Source organism: Diadema antillarum, unplaced genomic scaffold (assembly GCF_040938485.1).
Source record: "Diadema antillarum isolate AM-2024a unplaced genomic scaffold, OU_Dant_1.0 scf00000098, whole genome shotgun sequence".
Lineage (NCBI taxonomy): Eukaryota > Metazoa > Echinodermata > Echinoidea > Diadematoida > Diadematidae > Diadema > Diadema antillarum.
This window is the reverse complement of record NW_027270987.1, coordinates 840,382-859,287: the sequence shown is the minus strand read 5'-3', so window position 1 is coordinate 859,287 and position 18,906 is coordinate 840,382. Positions and strand designations below refer to the sequence as shown.

Here is an 18,906-nt window from a genome sequence, read left to right as displayed (position 1 = left end):
TCATATACACCCCTGTCATATCTCATCTGACTGCTGTATTCATTTGATTGACAGAGCAATAGTTTCTAGATTCTTGCCGCATGTTTCTGACAAACTGTTTACTGATGGGGTGACCACAAAAACACCACCATCTTTAACATTCTATGCTTTTACTCCCTAGTAAAAAGTGATTCCAAGAGGATTCTAAATGTTCAATTCTCTTTTCCCATGAAGACCTCTCATGCATACAATTCTTGAGATCCTTACCAGTTTTAACCGAGAAAAATTCAAAATCTATTCAAACCTCTACAGATCATAAAGGAATTAAATAGGCAAGAGTCAATGAAGGAAGACTGAATCTGCTGTTGCCGTGGTAACGCATCACTCACTGTATCTTCCCGTTGTGGATGTTGTGAAGGCAGACATGGTGAAGCCCTGCTTTGGTACTAGAGCTATCGTATCTCCATCCCGCACCTATGAGTGAAAGAAATGAAACACCACATGGTCACAGTAAAGTAATGACATCATCAAATGTCTCCCCACCAAAGCACGTAAAGGAGGGAAGGATGGATTTCAGTATTGCAGCAACACATGATTGGGGCGATTACTGGCTATGCCACTGATATACTTGAAGACATTTTGGCTCATTTATTGCACCAGTCACTTCTTGGATTATCCACACTTTTGGTGGTTTAAATGTGCAGACATGTGACACAGCAATTAATATAAATCAGAAGTTCACATAATCTTTTTTTTTTGAAATAAAGAAAGTAGGGAGAGAACTTTACTTCACATTATATATTTCTTACAAAATGATCAGAACAATAATTTGTTTAATGAATGCTTTGTATTTTATTTACACTTTTCATTGGCTGGAAATAAAATAACAGTTGAATTGAATTGAATTGAATTGAATCAAATATACAGAAAAGTATCTTATCAGTACCATTTAACATCACTAAGAATGTGTGATGGTGCATAACCCATTTTCCAAAGTAGAGACCATTATTCTCTTCTTCTTTTTTTTTTTTGTGGGGGGGGGGGGAGCTCTTTCAATTAATACAAATCTGGATGACCATTGGCACTTGACGTAAAGACAGCATATCTGGCAGTCCGTAAATCGTTACAATGAGTGAGGTGAGTGGCAAAGGGGCAGACAAACCTGTTCATCGGACAGCATGGTCAGCCTCTTCCACTCTCCGTCCACCGCCCCACTGTCCTCTGCTAACACCTTCCTCCCCGACAGGCCACACCTCCATTCTACAGAGAAATGAAGCAGAGAAAAGATGTTTAAAAAAAGCATGCAGAACGTTTGAAGGGGGTCCTCAGAAATCGAAAGCAGATTTACTCCACAGAGTAACTGCCTGCACTTTCATCGATCTCTGACTTTTAAATGGTGGCTACCATCCAAGTCAGTCCAATGCCCTTTTCATTTATCTATCTCTTGTAATCAATTTAAGTCTTTCAGAGACAGAAATTCATAAAAGATTAGAACAACAACACAAGCATAGCAAACGACCAGCTGCATCTGGTTCACACGCACTTAAAATTGAAATCAAACATATCTGAGAACAAATCTGATGGCTTCAATCTTTCTGTGCTTTTGGCAAAGACCATAAAGTAACATATCGTTCTAAATCAGCAGTCACTACAAAAACATTAAAGCTGCTGATTTTATGTACATGTACACATATTAATGTTTAATATTGATGGAACATTTCTATTCTTACATAGCATATGTTGATCTGTATACTACAGAGTGGTCACTCACCTAAATCTAGTTCTTCTTTTGGAGGTCTGTGGCTGTAAGGCGTGGTCTTATAGATGGCATCCAGAATCTTCTCTTTGACCTGGGAGATAGAGTCGCACGTGTGAACTTTGACCTGTATGGGGTCGGCATCCTTGTCGAGGCCCATGGCGTAGATGGTCTGTGTACGGGATGAGGTGGATCAAAAGAGAACAAATAGATTAGCTATTTCATTCAACAGACTAATTCTCCGACTGGTTCTATCTTAACAACAAAGGATTACATGGCTTTTCTATCGGGGCACATTTTTTGTCAGTGGATGCATATAACAGGTGGCCGCTATACATTGTAGACAGGCGGTTGCTCTTTAATAGGCAAGTGTGACTGTTCTGGAACTTTCAAGTATCTTAAATTGATGATGATTAAAGCTGTGATGTAGAAGCATTAGGCTATATTTCATGAGGAGATTTGGATTTACCATGAAGTTGCAAATGATTACACTATTTTTAGCAACACCCTGAAATGCTGGCAGCTGATTGGTTGTTTCCTACCTGCTGCCATGGCAACTCTAGGTGTTGCCAATGTGACAATTTGCTTGTGAAAGACAGCCCCAAGGATTCATTTTCAAGGGCAGGTCATTCTATCTTTAGCAAGTTCTTGACAACTATGACTCTTGCCACAATTGGGGGGGGGGGGGGGGGGCAGAGCCTCTTATGAGTGGTAGCCCCGCTTGTTGACATGTAACGTCTGTTTAAATGCATTCGTATCACGGGCCAAGGATATCCAGTAAAATCGATTTCCAGGTTTCAAATGTCACATCAAGCTACTCTTCATGGCAGAGTTATGTTAGGGTTGCTTATCCTTGAGACTTTCTGAATAGTATGTCCAATAAAAATGACATGAAATAAGACACCTCAAAAGTCCTAAAAGGCTCATGCATACATAAGACACACAGGTAGAAAGTGAACAACAGCGTTCGGCAGGGCCACACACTTACAAGGGTTTTGTTGTCGATGGTCTGGCGGATGATCTTGACCTCGCTCAGTCCGTAGCGCGCCTCGCCCGTGATGGAGTCTATGGGACCCATCTCCACCTGCTGCTTGATGCCGAAGAAGAGCGTGAAGAGGGGCTCCCCCGCACTCTCCACCAGGAAATTGTAGAGCAGGAACGACAGCCAGTTACTGACCATCTTCTCTGCCACCGACTCATTTCTGTTCAGACGGTGAAACAAGTTATAGGTGCATTACAGCTCAGTGGTGAAATTTCATGTGACCACTTGCAGCCTTTAAAGGCTGAAAAATACTCAAAGCAAGCTTAATGAATTTTGGTGAAGCTGACTAAATTCTAATACAGCTCTGGCCTTTTGAAAATCAGTGACTGCCGTGTCATTTGGCATTTGATGGGCACCTACACATTGTACTTCACAAAATTCATCTTATCTATACGACTGTGATTACAAGAAACATTCTGTCTCCATTTTATCACACACAAAAGACGATAATGGCAGTACACTAATTACAGGTCGTACTTTACTCTTTGATGAACTGCAGATATATAGACTGGCTTCCAAATGAACATTCAGAGTTTTGCTTCAAGATGTGTCTGATACAACAACATTGAATGCATGTTACGTGGATTAAAAAGTATCGAAATTTATTTAGCTGGGCCAGGCGAAATTAAAAGAGGGCCTTTACTAAGTTTTTTGGCCAAAAATATCCCTACATTTGTATAGATTAACCAAACCAACTTAGCGAAAAAGAGCATAAGCTCAATCAATGTGTTCAGGGCTAGTTAAAGAGTCCATTTGAGGATGACAGATGGAGCATCCGGATGTTGGTAGTCTCCTTACCTCCGCATCAGCAGCCGCGCCCGGTCCTTCTCCAGGTGCTTCTCGATGAGCCGCTCCAGCAGCACCTTCATGATGTCGGTGGCGTAGTCCATCTTGCTCTGGAGCACCACCATGAGCAGCGAGGCGAGGGCGCTGACGTCCCGCAGCTTGAAGTTGCGCTGCTCCTCCAGCGTGGTGATCAGGCAGAGGAGGAAGGTCTTGTTGTCGATCAGCTGGCTCAGCATCTGCAGGCCGCGCTCTGTGTTCGTCTTGCGGTCATTCGGCAGCTGCACATAAAGAGGTAAGAAGAATTGTAACCCTTATCTACCATCAACGAAACTAATGGACATTTTCAGACAAAGGATTTTAAATATACACGTGTAATACAGTAAAACCAGAAAAAATCGCAGCATATGACACTTTTGCGAATTGGAGCCGACGATGTTTTTTGTGGCATGAAACTTTCACGAATTGCCGCTGGCATCAGATGCATTGTGTAGACAAACACTTTCGTGGGCATTTTACTTTTGCAAATCTCAGCTTCTCACGAAATTCACGAGTTTCATGCATGCAAAAATATCTGGTTTTACAGTAGGTTGTCATCTTTATGAAGGACTAAAACAACTCAACTAGGAAGTCTTCAATCCTCCACTGGCATTACATCAAATGGAGGATTGAAAATGTGGGACAGAGATATATCAAATGCACATCTCGATGAAGATATGGGATGAGGGTTTGTGCTGCTAAATATACACTCACAGGAAGTTCTCGTAACACCGGGTGGTTGGGTTGGTCTGGGAACATGGTCTTCATGGCGTAGATGTGGTAGGAGTGAAAGGGGATGCCGCAGCCGAGGTCGCTGGTCACCGTGTTCACACTCGTCTGCAACTCTGCAAAGGCTGGAAAGGATAAAACAGAAATTCGGCCAGTTACATTCAGGGCAAAAATCAAGTTTCATTTCGTTCTAATAAAATGTGCTCTCTAATTCTGATCTTGGCGTAATTATTCTGGAAGTGTCTTTTGAGTTCTTCAGAGCATCTGTCAGATCTGTCCAAGGCCTAAGTCAAAAGAAACACCCTGTTCTCTTTCCCGTGAACACTCCTGTAGTTTAACTTTCCACTTAACCTTTCCATAATAACTACAATTTTTCAGGTACTCCAAGCTATCTTAATTTTCAAGATGTTTCCTATAATCTTTGTGGGAGCATCCTACCATCTCTTCTCCTTCCGAGCCACACATTCCACTCTGCTTTCAACGAGGTATCTTTCATATTTCAGGAGCTCCAACACCACAACAGTCTAACACCTTGCATGATCCACCCCTTGGACACGAGGTGCGACCATCCACATTCTAGTCTCTCACTAACCTCAAGACCAAAGCAAAACCTGATCCACATTCTGCCTCAGACACAAGGTGTGACCACCAACATTCTTGTCTCTCATCCACTTAAGGATCCCAACAAAAACCTTATCCACAATCTTTATGTTACCATGGCAACTGTGCCCCATCATTCATCCAAGAGACAAGTCTAAGCCCCTAGCTTACCCTCTTTGCACTCCTTGGCTACCCTCAGCTCCAGGGTGTCCCGCTGCTGCTCCAGCTGTTTCACCAGCCGCTCGTTGGCGTTGGCCTTGCGGCAGTAGACGACCAGGGTCATCATGAAGATGATGATGGCCAGCAGGGATCCCGCTGCAGCCCCGATGATCAGGATCCAGGGTATCTCCTTGGGCTCGTAGTGGAGCTTGCCCACATTGAACTCCAGGTTACCGTGTTTCACCTACGAAAAGGAGTAGGAAGAGGAGATCACTAATTTTACAGGAAATCAGAACAAATATGTACCACCTCATCCGACTATCACAACTTTGAAATCATAGCAAGGTATGAGATGTAGTGTCAGATATAAAGTAACATTTTTCCTTTGTCTCTTAACCCTAATCAGGCTGGGCTTTTTTGGCTATGCTATGGTTGTATATCTGGGGGGGGCGGATTCCGCCCCCCCTTCAGATCTCGCCTATGGAACGCGTGATCGCGCCGAAAATCGGCACACGCGACGCCCACGACGTATACCATCAAAATGTATGGTTACTTTCTCCGAAAATTTTTTCTTATATTTTATATTAATTAATTATTGAAATTTATGCATAAAATCAGTTTGGGGCTCTAAATCACTTATTGATGCTCTAATTAAGCTAATTTCTTTTTAAAAATGTTTCTTGTATCATTCTCCTGAGACATAGGATAAAAAAAAATCTGTATCGAAATTAATTTCTTATGTTTTTGATTGTTTTTTGAATTTCTTATGTATTTATTTGTTTTTCGACCTTTTGTTTTTGTTTGTTTTTTGGCCAAAATTTGTCACAGACATCTTTCGAAGCTTTATTATGCTAAAATAAATTAATTTCGTCCATTCTAAGTCAAGATATGAATTTTTATGTGAATTAATTGAAAAAACACAATTTGCATTGGATTTGTACACAAAATCACGTTTTGGAGCAATTTTGGGGTTGACAAATTTTTTTTGAACGGGCGTCGCGTCAAAACGGTATGCGCGGGCGCAACAATTTTGGTCTCAAAAGTTGCGCGATACTTGAAAGAGAAAAGTCATGCAACATCGAGGCAGGAGCTTATCGCGCTGCGAAGATATTACGCGAAACGTCGAGGGGGGGCGGATTCCCCCCCCCAGCCTGATTAGGGTTAATCTTGCCATGGATAATTTCATTCTTTTCCCTATCATCAATGACATACATTGATCATACACTCCTCTAATAAACTGCTTTGCTTTTTTTATTAAAATAATATCGCCTTTGTCTACCACCTTCTTGGCTTGGAGACAAAACAGGATCTGCATAGGTTCAGAGTTATGTGAGTATCGCAAAACAAACTTTAAGTCTGATGAATAATGAACTTTCTTGCTAAAAGCAGAAGACTTCCAGTCAGTCAAAATATGCAATGTCCTTCCTAAATCAGCTACAGATAATGTTAACAAACCAAACGCAAGTCTTACATAAACAAATGGCATTCATACATGAACTACAAGGTTACCTTTCTACGATGCTGTGATTGAACACAAAACAAAGACTCTAGTACCAGCAATTCATTCAACTCACAATGACTGATGGGTACAGGTCCCCCTTGGTGCTCTTGGGTTGCTCGTCAGGAGCCTCGCACGACAGCTTGGACGCCGCCAGCAGGATCTTCCTGCAGAGAGATTCGCCGATGTAAACCTCAACGTCATTCTCCTCGTAAGCTAGAGTTAGATTTTCCCCCTGCGTGACATAGGAATGACAGGAGAGAAAGAGAGTGGATTAACCCTAATCAGGCTGGGCTTTTTTGGCTATGCTATATCTGGGGGGGGGGGGCGGATTCTGCCCCCCCTTCAGATCTCGCCTATGGAACGCGCCATCGCGCCGAAAATCGGCACACGCGACGCCCGCGACGTATTCTATCAAAATGTATGGTTGCTTTCTCCGAAAAATTTTTCTTATATTTTATATTAATTAATTATTGTAATTTATGCATAAAATCAGTTTTGGGCTCTAAATCACTTATTAATGCTCCAATTAAGCTAATTTCTTTTTAAAAATGTTTCTTATATCATTCTTCTGAGACATAGGATAAAAAAAAATCTGTATCGAAATTAATTTCTTATGTATTTTACTGTTTTTTTAATTTCTTATGTATTTCTTTGTTTTTTGGCCAAAATTTGTCACAGACATTTTTCGAAGCATTATTATGCTAAAATAAATTAATTTTGGCCATTCTAAGTGAAGATATGAATTTTTATGTGAATTAATTGAAAAAACACAATTTGCATTGGATTTGTACACAAAATCACGTTTTGGAGCAATTTTGGGGTTGACAAATTTTTTTCGAACGGGCGTCGTGTCAAAACGGTATGCGCGGGCGCAACAATTTGGGTCTCAAAAGTTGCGCGATACTTGAAAGAAAAAAGTCATGAAACATCGCGGCGGGAGCTTATCGCGTTGCGAAGATATTGCGCGAAACGTCGAGGGGGGGGCGGATTCCGCCCCCCCCAGCCTGATTAGGGTTAAAGTACGACAGAATTCCTTGTAGAACATGGCACGTTGCTAAATGCCAATGACGAATCTTCAACCACTTACGAAAAAATGTGCGGCAGATGGACATATATACATGCGAGAAGAGAGGGAAGGACGACCCCAACTTTGGGGAGGTGGTACAACTACAGTGGTGCACATCCTGAATTACAAATTACTGCGGTGTTCTATAAACACGGCTGGTTTTTTAACAAAAAAGTAAAAAATCAGTGCTTCAGAAGATTGATTCATTAAACACAGATGACTGCACAACTTGACTGTGACAACAAAAGCATGTTCAGGTGGAGATCCTTGTTGTTTCTTTTTACCTGAATCGTCAGCAGCTTTTGCTGTCCGTACATGAACTTCCTGATGTGATCGGGCTCATGGAACTTCTGGTAGTACGGGTCGGAGACGAACTCGAATGGCTGCACGCCCGACATCTGCTTGAGGCTGGTGAAATTCTGCACGCCGTCCAGGATGAATCCGTAGTGCTCCCTCTTCATCTCGGGCAGCACTCGCACGTCGGATATGTTCGGCGTGAGGCAGATCATGGTCTCGGAACTCGTAACCGTGCAGTTCTGTTAGCGAAAAGAAATAAAATGTCAGCAGTTTGTTTCATCAGGTGGTTATATGATGACAATTCATATACTCAGCACATTACTTATGGATGATGCGATGAAAGTGAATAAAACACAAGGCACTTACTTACATTCAAATGCTGCATATGGGCCAGATACTTTACTTTCTTACTTAAAGCAAAAAGGGTGCATTTTTTGATTTCTCATCATCAGCCATGATGATCTGTCTGCACATTTTCACACAATCTAATAAGAAAACAAAAACACAAAATTTGATTGTATACAATGATTTGTGTTGCACATGTAGATACCCCTCAAACAAGCACACTGGATTTTCACTCTTGATTCACTGGATATATTTCTAAAAGCATCACAGTTTTGGTTAAATGACAAATCGAATTTGGGATTGAGATTTTGCACCATGGCTGGGTGAGAGCATCTGTGACCCCAAACAGATGTTGCCAATTTGATGAGGCTTACCGATGTGACAGTTCTGGTGGGGAGCCTGAAGACCATCTTGGGGGACTGGATGACATTGAGGTTGGTTCCCTCCACTGTGACAGGCAGGCCACCACTAGATGAGAGCAAAAAAAAAAAAAAAAAGGATGGGGGGGGGGGGTTAAGAACCTTGCAAGGTAAGTGAACACTTTGTCATCAAAAAGCAACTAAATTAGAGCACTAACAAGACAAGACATGCAGTGTCTCTATTTTTGTATCATTTCTGAGAATGGGATCCCTCCACGCACAGAGTTGATCATTAATCAATATGTGATCGATACTCTTTCCCCCTCGAAATAACAATGTTACTTGTCACAAAACACACTGCCATATAGAGGGCACTGAATGGTCTTAAACTCTTGTACTACAGAGATTATCAAAGTTTTGAAACACCCATGCCGGACATGTACAGTGCTCCGATAAGGAATTGCATATCAGAAGAAGTGCCCTGTATGCACATGTAAAAATTTTTATTCTTTAAGTGTAGACGTGTACTCATATAACACTTTTTTGTAGTACCCTTTCATGAGGAAATACAAATCATATGCCAACTATTTTCAAGAGGAAATACAAATCTACTACTCTACTAGTTATCAACAGCTATCATCTGACAACAGCATCCAACATACGATTGCCTCAATGCAATGCCCACTCAACCTCCAATTTTTGAAGACCGCATACAAAGTGTCCAAAAAGTGTCCAAGGAGATAATACATTTCAACACAGCTACCCTTTTGCATAAAAATAAAGCTTGTGGTTTCACTAGATATATCACAAGTGCTTTTAGATGGAATGGGTGCAATAAATTATTCTGCAACCACAGAATATATGGCCTCGATACCCCTTGAGATAAAAGCGACTGCAAAAATATCAAATAAGCGAACAAAAAATAAAAGATAGGGATGGAAGATTCCGGGACAAACAAACCTCTTGATGGATTTGAACCTCTTGATCCCAGTGATGACCGGATCTGGATTGTACGTGTAGAAGAGCGTCCCCTCCACGTAGCGCCCGTCAAACCGCATCCCGGCGTACCCGCGCTCCCCCACGGGGGCTGGTGTGGTTTGGCAGATGACCGCCTCCTGGGAGATACTGCAGTTTCCACAGAGGGCAAAGGATGATAGAAACAGAATTTAAGTTTCTTGCACAGATGACGCATACTACTCAAGGAGTTTCTACACATTAGAGCAACTAAAAAATCAAAACAAAACAAAACTCAAAGGGAAATAGACTTAAACACCTTATGTACATGTATATGTGAATAGCAGGAATACAGCAATATTGGTAAAACACATCAGTAAGTCTGAGGAAGATTGGACAATCCACTTAAATACTATGAATTTTAATACTTTTGTTGACGTCACCAACTGTAGTGGTCTTCTCTTCCAGCGGTGGCTGTACCGAAACTTTAAAAATTCATAACTTTTTTTAATGGATTGTGCCATTTTCCCCAAACTTCACTTATGTGTTCTACTGCATTCTACTGTGCTGCATTCACTCAATCCACATATATATTGAGACTTCATTCCCCTATAAGTGAAGAGCCTCTTTAATAAAAGTAAAATATGCCAAACTTAATACGAGAAGTTTCATCTACCATCATGAATTATGGAATTTCCAAGCTATTCATGTCTTTACATAACAGGGGCACTTGCCAGCTCACCCAGGACAAGTAAAACTGTACATATTGGGCAAGTGCAAATATAAAAATGCTGACAGTTGCTTGCCCGATGAGGCGGGTAAAATTTGGACTTTAATATGAAAATCAGAAACTGACTGGCTATGGATGGCTATGACATCACACTTTGGTATCCTATGCTTTGGCAAGAATAGTGACCCCATGATCATATCTCTGCCTATGCCACTCTAAAACTCTTGAATATTCATCTCATCTTGGAATATGTAAACATAATATAGCACTCTTGGTAAATAATGTTGTATGAATATGAACCTACTGTCTCTTGATATTCCCTAGAGCTTTCCTAGGTGCCATGGCACTTAACTTAATTTGCCAAATTATTATTATCATTTTTTTCATAAGCATTCATTAATCCCTCTAAACTTGACCCAGTTGTAAAGTTAGGAAGCCCACTCAGGAGTCGGAATGTGCCTCAGTCCGACAGGGAGGCCATGGTAACACAATAGAGGTCAGGGGGATTAGGTAGGGTAATCTCCTCTCGTTGGCATGTGGTTTCCATACATCTGGGCCGATCGCAGAGGAAAGCACCCTAGCGTGCATGCTAATCAGTGAACTTGGCACATTACGGGTTTAAAAAAAAAAGGCTAACAGTGCGAAGAGAAAGGGGGGGGGGGAGAAAGATAGGGGGAGAGAGAGAGGAGAGGGTGAGGGAGAGAAGGGTCGATGTTCGGAGATTACACAGATGAGGAAAGCATAGTATATTTTTTTCTTCATATGCACCCACATCCTGTGTGAAATGAAAAGTGAACATGCCCACCCCAAGCTGACATGATCATTCATCAAATCTACAAAAAATCCTTCCCCCTTCCTTCCTCTCCCCTTCAAACAAAAAATGTTATCACAAGATACTTAGAAGGAGAAAGGTGAGAGAGGGTCGTCACTTCACACAATAGAACCATTCATCATCTAAAATGGCATAATTGCCCGGAGGCTCGAAGCATATTTTTACGCAGAAGGAGAAGAGTTGACTTTGACTGTACAGGGAGGAGGAGGAGGAAGGGTGGGGGGGGGGGGGGGGGAAGGGCAGCATCACACCACAGGTGAGGAAAATATGAGGTCCGGGGTAATGAGTTTTCGCACCTCTCCACGATGCATTCGTGCTGGGCCAGCATGGCTGTGATGGAGCTGGCCGCGTCGAGGTCGTGGCCGGAGATCGTCACCCGCGTGCCGCCCGAGGCGGGGCCCATGTTCGGTTCGTGGGAGATGATCTTGGGAACCTGCAAAAAAAACCAAAAAATGTCGACGAACATTGACACCGGAGGTGAGAGGGAACGTGGCCCGGGAATCCTTGTTGGCTTTAATTAGCTGTTTGTTCACAGGGTAATCAGGGAGGTGGAATGAGAGTTTCCACCTCCCTGGGATAATCAAACAGCTAGCTACATGCTGCACTAGTCTATGAAAGAAAATATCCACAGCTTCACAGCATTTCAAAGGTTGAGAATGAAAACAACAAATCCTAGTAAAATGAATTGTCTTGTTTTTAAAGGCATCAGATACAAAATTCCAGTTATTTCTTTATCTAACTGCAGGTAGACGTGAATCAATATAAAAATGATTTCTAAACTAGGAGATCATGCTGTAAAACTGTGTATAATGTATATAAATATATGACTAACATTCATTGAACAGTCAAAATATCTCTTCAAAAGGTAAACTACAAGGGAAGAGAAAAAGAGATAGAATTAAAAAGTTAACATTCTGAGGATACGTAGGACAATGCATTACAGATGAGCAAGCTCATACCAGTTGAGCAGCCTGATATTACCAGGTGAGGTTCAGATTCACTTCAAATGGAGCTAGCCATGTACCAATGGTAGACATATGCTCTGAATAGAATTTGTTGGGGCAAATCTAACTAATGCCACTAGTGTAAGAGCATGTCCAAGCTCTTTTTCTTTTGAAAAACCCTTTTACGTCTCAAATCAAATTTGAGCATTCTGTTTCGAATCTAAATCTGAACCTGTGTGCAATTACACCATCTGGTCGGTCATGTTACTCAAAAAGTTGTAACAAGCTAGTACCTGCAGGAAATGTGATTAGTTTTTACTGGGTTAATGGCTCCCGATTTTAATGGCATGCCTGCCACGAAAGGTCAGGGCAAACAATTACTGGGTGGCTCCCTAATGGGTCCTGATAGACAACGTATGCGCTCACTCCCCGAAGAATGATCTTAAAGTGAGAGTAAAGATGAGTTGCTCATCCATTGTCATGGTTCCCCTCATAACTATTGATGCAATGCATGAATGTCATTTTCCCCTCGACAACGCAGCATATGCATATTTCCCGGAAGGACGTGGCACATTCATTACACGTGTATAAGGAGTGCTAAGTCACAGGAAAATTCCAACCCCCCCTCCGCAGCCACAAAAGAACTTGATGACTAACCGCTAAACATTCCTTAATAAAATGATACCCCCTCTATCTCCCCCATTCCCCTATCCCACAGTGGGAGCCCACGCCCCTACAAACACACATCGCATCGTGTGAGCAATGACATCATATTTCATCTTCCCTGGACAGGGCATTTAAGCTACATAACAACTTACCCAAACATGAATAAATGTTTTTTTTTTTTAAAAGTATTGAAAAAGTGCAAAGATCCTAGAAGTGCACCCTCATTATATAAGATGTAGTTATACAAGCATCCCTCATCATGCACGACGTCTCAGCATTCATCGACTCATCTTAGTCTCAAGAACAATAAAGTATTGATGTTATCACACAATGCTTTGTCAGGGAACACCTCTCTGTGCAAAGACCCCGACCCAGCTCCGATCAGCAAAATAAAAATGCTGCCATCGCAGCCTCACTTACGACAAATCGGAAATCCTCCTCCGTCTGCCCCTCCTCCGTCTTATTCCCGCTCATCAGCTTAACGATGATCGGCCCGCTGGTGGGACTAGAGACGCCTTGGATCATACACACAATCCTGTTATCCAGACAGGAAAAGAAAAACGACAGAGAAGAAAGAAATATGGTGATATAAATATGGTGATATGGAACTGTGATTATCTGTGAAATATGGAGTTTGATCTGATCACTAGTGAAATATGCAGTTTAGCTACCTGTGAGACAGCTGACCTGGATGAGACACATTAGGTATGTAAAACCTGAACTTTTCCAGGAGAGTACTATGTGTAACACTGATATTATTACTTCTGCCAAGGTAGGAGGAGGTTAAGTGATCATCGGTATTGGTTCGTCTATATGAAAAAATAACCCCAATATTTGTGAACAGATTTGAATACACCTTGCAGGAGAAGTCGATAATGGCACAAGGAATAGATGATTAAATTTTGGTAGTGATCCGGGAATATCTATGGATTTTTGAAGGGAAGAATTTTTGTTCTTTTGGGAGAAAGGGTCAATGAACTTGGGAATTCAAGCTGGGCATATTTCGGGTTTGCATATGCGCTCTAAAGCGCGTGCTCTGCTCGGGCAAGGCGCTACATAGCTGGAAGCTGAAGACGTAAACAGGCTTCTGTATTGGGAAAGTGGGCAATTTTCGGCATGAATGTAAGGTTGGAAAGGGTGAAAATGAGCTGCTTGGTGGAGGTCTGTGTTCTGCGAGTGCTTTTCTAATTACTTTACATCCTAAAAACTGCCATAGAACATTTCCACTGGTAAGCATTCCGCTGTGTGCGAGAAATTTGATGTAAACGTTGCAACTCTTACTTTGTTCCTATATGGACAATAAAATGAATCTGAATCTGAATCTGAATTGTGCATCGTGTAAAGTTAGTACAGACAAAAGAAATGGATGCGTTTAGGGACATAGCAGTCTGTAATCTACCTCTGTCTCCATATCCAGCCATCTACATAAATCTCTTAACAACACACAAGCCAGCGATGGTGTATATGCGCGTGATCAACGTAATCTTACTTGATATATCTCTGGATGAGTTGCCAAGAGATATAAATGCAACGAAGGGAGGAGAAACTGTTGTGATTGCCAGCAATATTTTGTTTCTCTCTCTCTCCCTCTGAAGGGGATTTTTATCCGACACGAAAAACATTGAACCGAGGAATGCTGAGTTTATTGCCGTGGCACGCTCCTAAAAAAACGACAACCCAAAACTTGCAACATGACACGGTGCGGACTTAGTTTTTCAAAGTTCTTCACACATTTGAAAATAAATCATGAGTGCATTCATTATCAATAGAGAGAAAACTAAAGAGAATGTGGAGAGACGGATGGAGAGCGTTTGGTATCAAAGAGAAAGAGGCAGAAGGCTGGAGAAAACAAGAGTGGATAATATGGGGTGGGGAGGATGAGGGTTTTATGATAGGAGGGGGAGGATACTGAGAAGGAGGGATGGTAGTTGAGGGCAGAGGTTACTTGGTTCCAGAAAGGGGGACATTTGGGTAGAAATATGGGAGGTATGGGGGTAGAAAGTGGCTGAGTAAAAGAAAGAAAGGGGGCAGGGGGAGAAGTTGGGAACCAGAGGTGGCAGTTCAGTTGCCAAGGAAACAAGTGTAGAAGATGTATGTGATCCCCACCCCCCCCCCCCCCCCCCCCCCCCAACAAGGGCGTGTCCCCCACTCACTCTGTGGCAGTGACGTATCTCTCGGGGAACATCTCGCAGTGATGTCCGGCCACGGTCACATTGTGGATGTTGGCAGTAGACTGACCCAAGTTGATTCCCTGGATGGTCAAGTTGGTCCTGCCCTCCACGGGACCAGCCCTGGGGGAAAACTACCCGAAATGAACAGAAAGAGATGGTTACACACCCCTGCCAAACAAATCGCCATGACAACAGCAATGATCTCTTTTTACTGCAAAACTGAAGATACAGCTGAACTTAAATGAAATCACTTCAATTTTGAACCTGTACCAAGCTATAACAAGCCATCTTCTTAGCGTGGTGGCATTATTGATTATCTTTAGGGGATATAAGTTTATTACAATGACCAGTTACCATCCAATATATCATTTCTGGAACAGAGTGCAGTACTGTGGCCTTCACAACCCATAATAAATGGTCACTCCTTCAAAATGATGAGAGTTTTTTTTTTTCCCAAACAGCTCACAGGAACAAAGATGGACAGTCAACACATTTTCTACTTCTAGCCTGGCTTTAAAAGGGTTCTAAACTTCATTCCTAAAGCGGTCAGGAATTTTAGGTGATGCACTCACGCTGATGATGCTCGGGGTGGGACAGAGATCCCCCGAGGAGTACCAGTCCGAGCACCTGTCGTCGATGGAGCACTGCTGGGTGCTTTCGCACCAGCCGCACTCGTACTTGGTGTCCGCACTGATGCACACGCCGCAGTTGGGGCGGTTCACGTTGCACTTGAAGAGGTTCACTGTCAAAGCGGGGCGAGTTTGAAAGGCAAGCAATCGATAGCTGTCAGTTAGGCATCCACGGGGGTGGAAAACTTGTGAGGAACACAAGACCTCAAAGGAACCACACATTTTTTCCATCATTATCAAGGGTCTCCCCCACCCCCCCTCCCCCCCCCGGAAAATGCAATATGAAACATTGCTGTGATGGAATGCTGCCTTCAGAACACATTGGACAGTTCAACATCCCATTCTACATCTGATCTTCATCACTGCTCATACACTAAAAGCTTGTCTTCCTTTCGCAGCAAACATAGCACAATCTTTTATTGTGATTGCTAAACTTGTGAAATGTCAGAATTAATGAATGTAAAGATCCAAAGTGTAATAACATTAGGTGAGAAACCCTCCTGTTTGAATGTTCTATCAAAAGCTTACATTCATAACTCAAGGTAAATATCTACAACTTGCCCCCCCCCCCCCCGAAAAAAATAAGACCGACAGGCCAAATCTCATCCAATCTTGATGTCTTCGAGTTTGACTGAATTTTACCAAAATTGAAATGCTTCTGTACAACTTTTCATTTCCAGGTATTCACCTACTAAGTAATGCATGAGCCACTTCTTTGTGAAAGACAAAAGCAAATCAAATATTAGAAAAAATGCAAATCAGAAAGACGTATCTACCTGTAAAGCCCGATGGATTGTCAATCTTGAAGTTGTTGTTCCACTGGACGCTGAGCACCACCGGGAGAACGTCCGCATCTGTCTCGTAATTGTACTGGAAGAAACACACAAATACACAAGAACATCGGTGAGATTCTGCAGGTTAGCTTCAGGAACAACAATACCAGATGTGTGGGAGTTAAAGGAAGCTCTATAACAAATCAAAACATGGAAAGCCAAGTTAAAAGGAGGAACATCCTGGACCACAAGCAGAGCTGAAAGTTGAGAAATTGCAGCTTTTAGGGAGGGGAGATAAAAGCATCAAGCATAAGAGCCTCAAGTTGCTTGACTTCACATGCAGGACAGTTAGAATAGAGGGCAGAGAGAGAGAGAGAGAGAGAGAGAGAGAGAGATAAGATGGTGAGATGTGTTGGAAAAAAATGCATTAACTTAAGAATGTGTGTACATTGAGAGTGAGAGAGAGGGAGATAGAATGGAATCTTCAAAACAAACGCACAAATTTCCCATGAGAGAAATGAAACATAATCAGAAGGCAGAGAAAGAAGGAATGAGTTCATAAGAACAGAACGTAAAGAAAGTTAATGGGGGAAGGGGGGGGGGGTAAGGAGAAGAGGAAGGGGTGGGGAGGGGGAAGAGGAGGAAGAGGAGGAGGAGGAGGAGGAGGAGGAGGAAGAGGAGGAGGAGGAGGACACGGAACTTGAGATGCATAAATGGAGATGAAGCACGCATAGCTGATTGCTGAGACGGCCTCTTCTGTCCTTCAACAGATGAGGCTTCTGGAGCAAAAACACTCTTGGACAATATCAAGAATACAATGGAACCCCCCCCCCCCCCCCCCCAAAAAAAAAAAACAACCAAAAAAAAAACCCCCCCCCCCAAAACCCCCCCAAAACATCTTCTGCTGAGACCACTCCCTCCATTGCTTGAATGTACAAGAAAGGGACACGGTATTCATTTTATGTGTCCTCGGACACGCGAGAAGTCTATTCAAGACCAGGGTGTGGGTGGGGGAAGGGGATAATTAAATCTTTTGTGGACTTTGAGATTTCTCGAGGAGGAGAGAGAGAGAGAAAACCCTGGGGAAAGTCAATTAGCTCTTGTGGTAATGTGTTTAGGGCGGAGGACTTGCCAGTCTGCTGGAGTTTAACCGGCAGGTGATGCAATGCGACTTCCTCACGGAGCGTTAATAAGAAAAAGGGGGTGGAGGAGGGGGTCATTAGTGCCTGCAAGGGAGGAGGGCTGCCCAAATAATAGAGGGGGGGGGGGTAGGTGGATGAATAAGACTCGCAAGGGATGACTAGATTAGATTCATGGTGCAGCCTGGATTGGATGTGGCAAACGTTCGAATGATACAGGTTGATTTCATGAAGGGGTGGAAGAAGGATTTCTGTTGGCCGAGTAGAGGATGGATGGTTCTTTAAACATCGTAAAGAGAAAGTCACACTGGAGTTGTCAAATAAATCTCACTTTGGGAAATCAATTCTGGTCAACCGGAATCTAAAAGACCTGCATCCAAATACCTTTGGTGAGTAATACAAACCAGCGAGAGAGAAAAAAACATGAAACCAGACAAAGGCAGGTGTTTACGCACTAAAAATCTTGGCAAAAAAAAAGGAGACATTTTATGTTCAATTCACAGTCATGTGACAATCAGTGGTTGGCCTATCGCACTCTCACTGACTGCGAATGCTCCTTGTCTTTGATGGGGTCGGGGCATGTGAAGGGGAGGGGGGGGGGGGGTTGAAGGAATAGATGTTTGAAGAGATAGGAGCAATAGATACAAACACTTGAGTAAGACACACACACCACTCTCTCTCACACACACACACACACACACACACACAAACACAAAACAGATAAAGAAAGAAGAAACAAAAGTATGGAAAGAGGAAAAAAAATTAGGGTGACAGATTCCATATGAAGCACTGCTGTCCATAAAGGTGTGAACATCATGCCCTGGGAATATAAGGTGCAGGTTGAAAACTCTGTATCTGTGGCGGGATTAACCTCGAAAAAATGGTGTTAGGAAAATGGGGGAAAATTGATGAGTACATCTAATGGGAGCAGGGATCTGATCCCCAGGACAAGAGGTGAGAAGCAGAGACACTTTATATGGACATTCAAGAACACCGGCAGAGGTAGAGAAAGTGGCCCAGTTGAGGAGAAGAAAAAGAATGAAAAGTACTACTCTAAGCAAAAGAAGAACGAAAGAAAGAGAGAGAGAGATATATTCCGGCTTCAAAATTGGAATATATCATCTATCATCCAGTCTTCTCCCACATGTCTTATACATGCATGCAAACTTGGAATGAGGAGGGGAAATTTGAGAAATGTACCAAAAAAGGGGAGAAAACTGCTGTAAACATGCATGGCTCTCTTCCATAGTCTCATATGCGAAAAATTGAGCTTTACAGCGCGACATACACACGCTGTGTAAGACGGACGATTTATGAACGCACAAAGCCTTTAATTGCACACCGCTGATTCTAGATGTTGCACAAAGTCCCTGGAGAATGGCTATCGCAGTTGTTAACTTGTCTAGATCAGAA

The 18,906-nt window shown here is 42.5% G+C and overlaps 1 protein-coding gene across 1 annotated transcript in view; it reads right to left on the bottom strand.

Annotated features, from left to right (window-relative positions):
- LOC139718679 (plexin-A4-like) overlaps positions 1-18,906 on the bottom strand; it is a 41,625-nt gene that overhangs the window by 4,749 nt on the left and 17,970 nt on the right. Inside the window, exons 4-19 of the mRNA XM_071630137.1 lie at positions 16,358-16,451; positions 15,525-15,694; positions 14,935-15,083; positions 13,202-13,316; positions 11,468-11,604; positions 9,616-9,780; positions 8,671-8,764; positions 7,939-8,190; positions 6,662-6,820; positions 5,100-5,331; positions 4,314-4,453; positions 3,576-3,841; positions 2,724-2,937; positions 1,751-1,907; positions 1,142-1,239; positions 369-453 (exon numbers count right to left, since the gene is read on the bottom strand). Of these exons, the coding sequence (XP_071486238.1) occupies positions 369-453; positions 1,142-1,239; positions 1,751-1,907; positions 2,724-2,937; positions 3,576-3,841; positions 4,314-4,453; positions 5,100-5,331; positions 6,662-6,820; positions 7,939-8,190; positions 8,671-8,764; positions 9,616-9,780; positions 11,468-11,604; positions 13,202-13,316; positions 14,935-15,083; positions 15,525-15,694; positions 16,358-16,451 (2,527 nt within the window). The remainder of the gene's footprint in view (positions 1-368; positions 454-1,141; positions 1,240-1,750; positions 1,908-2,723; positions 2,938-3,575; positions 3,842-4,313; positions 4,454-5,099; positions 5,332-6,661; positions 6,821-7,938; positions 8,191-8,670; positions 8,765-9,615; positions 9,781-11,467; positions 11,605-13,201; positions 13,317-14,934; positions 15,084-15,524; positions 15,695-16,357; positions 16,452-18,906) is intronic.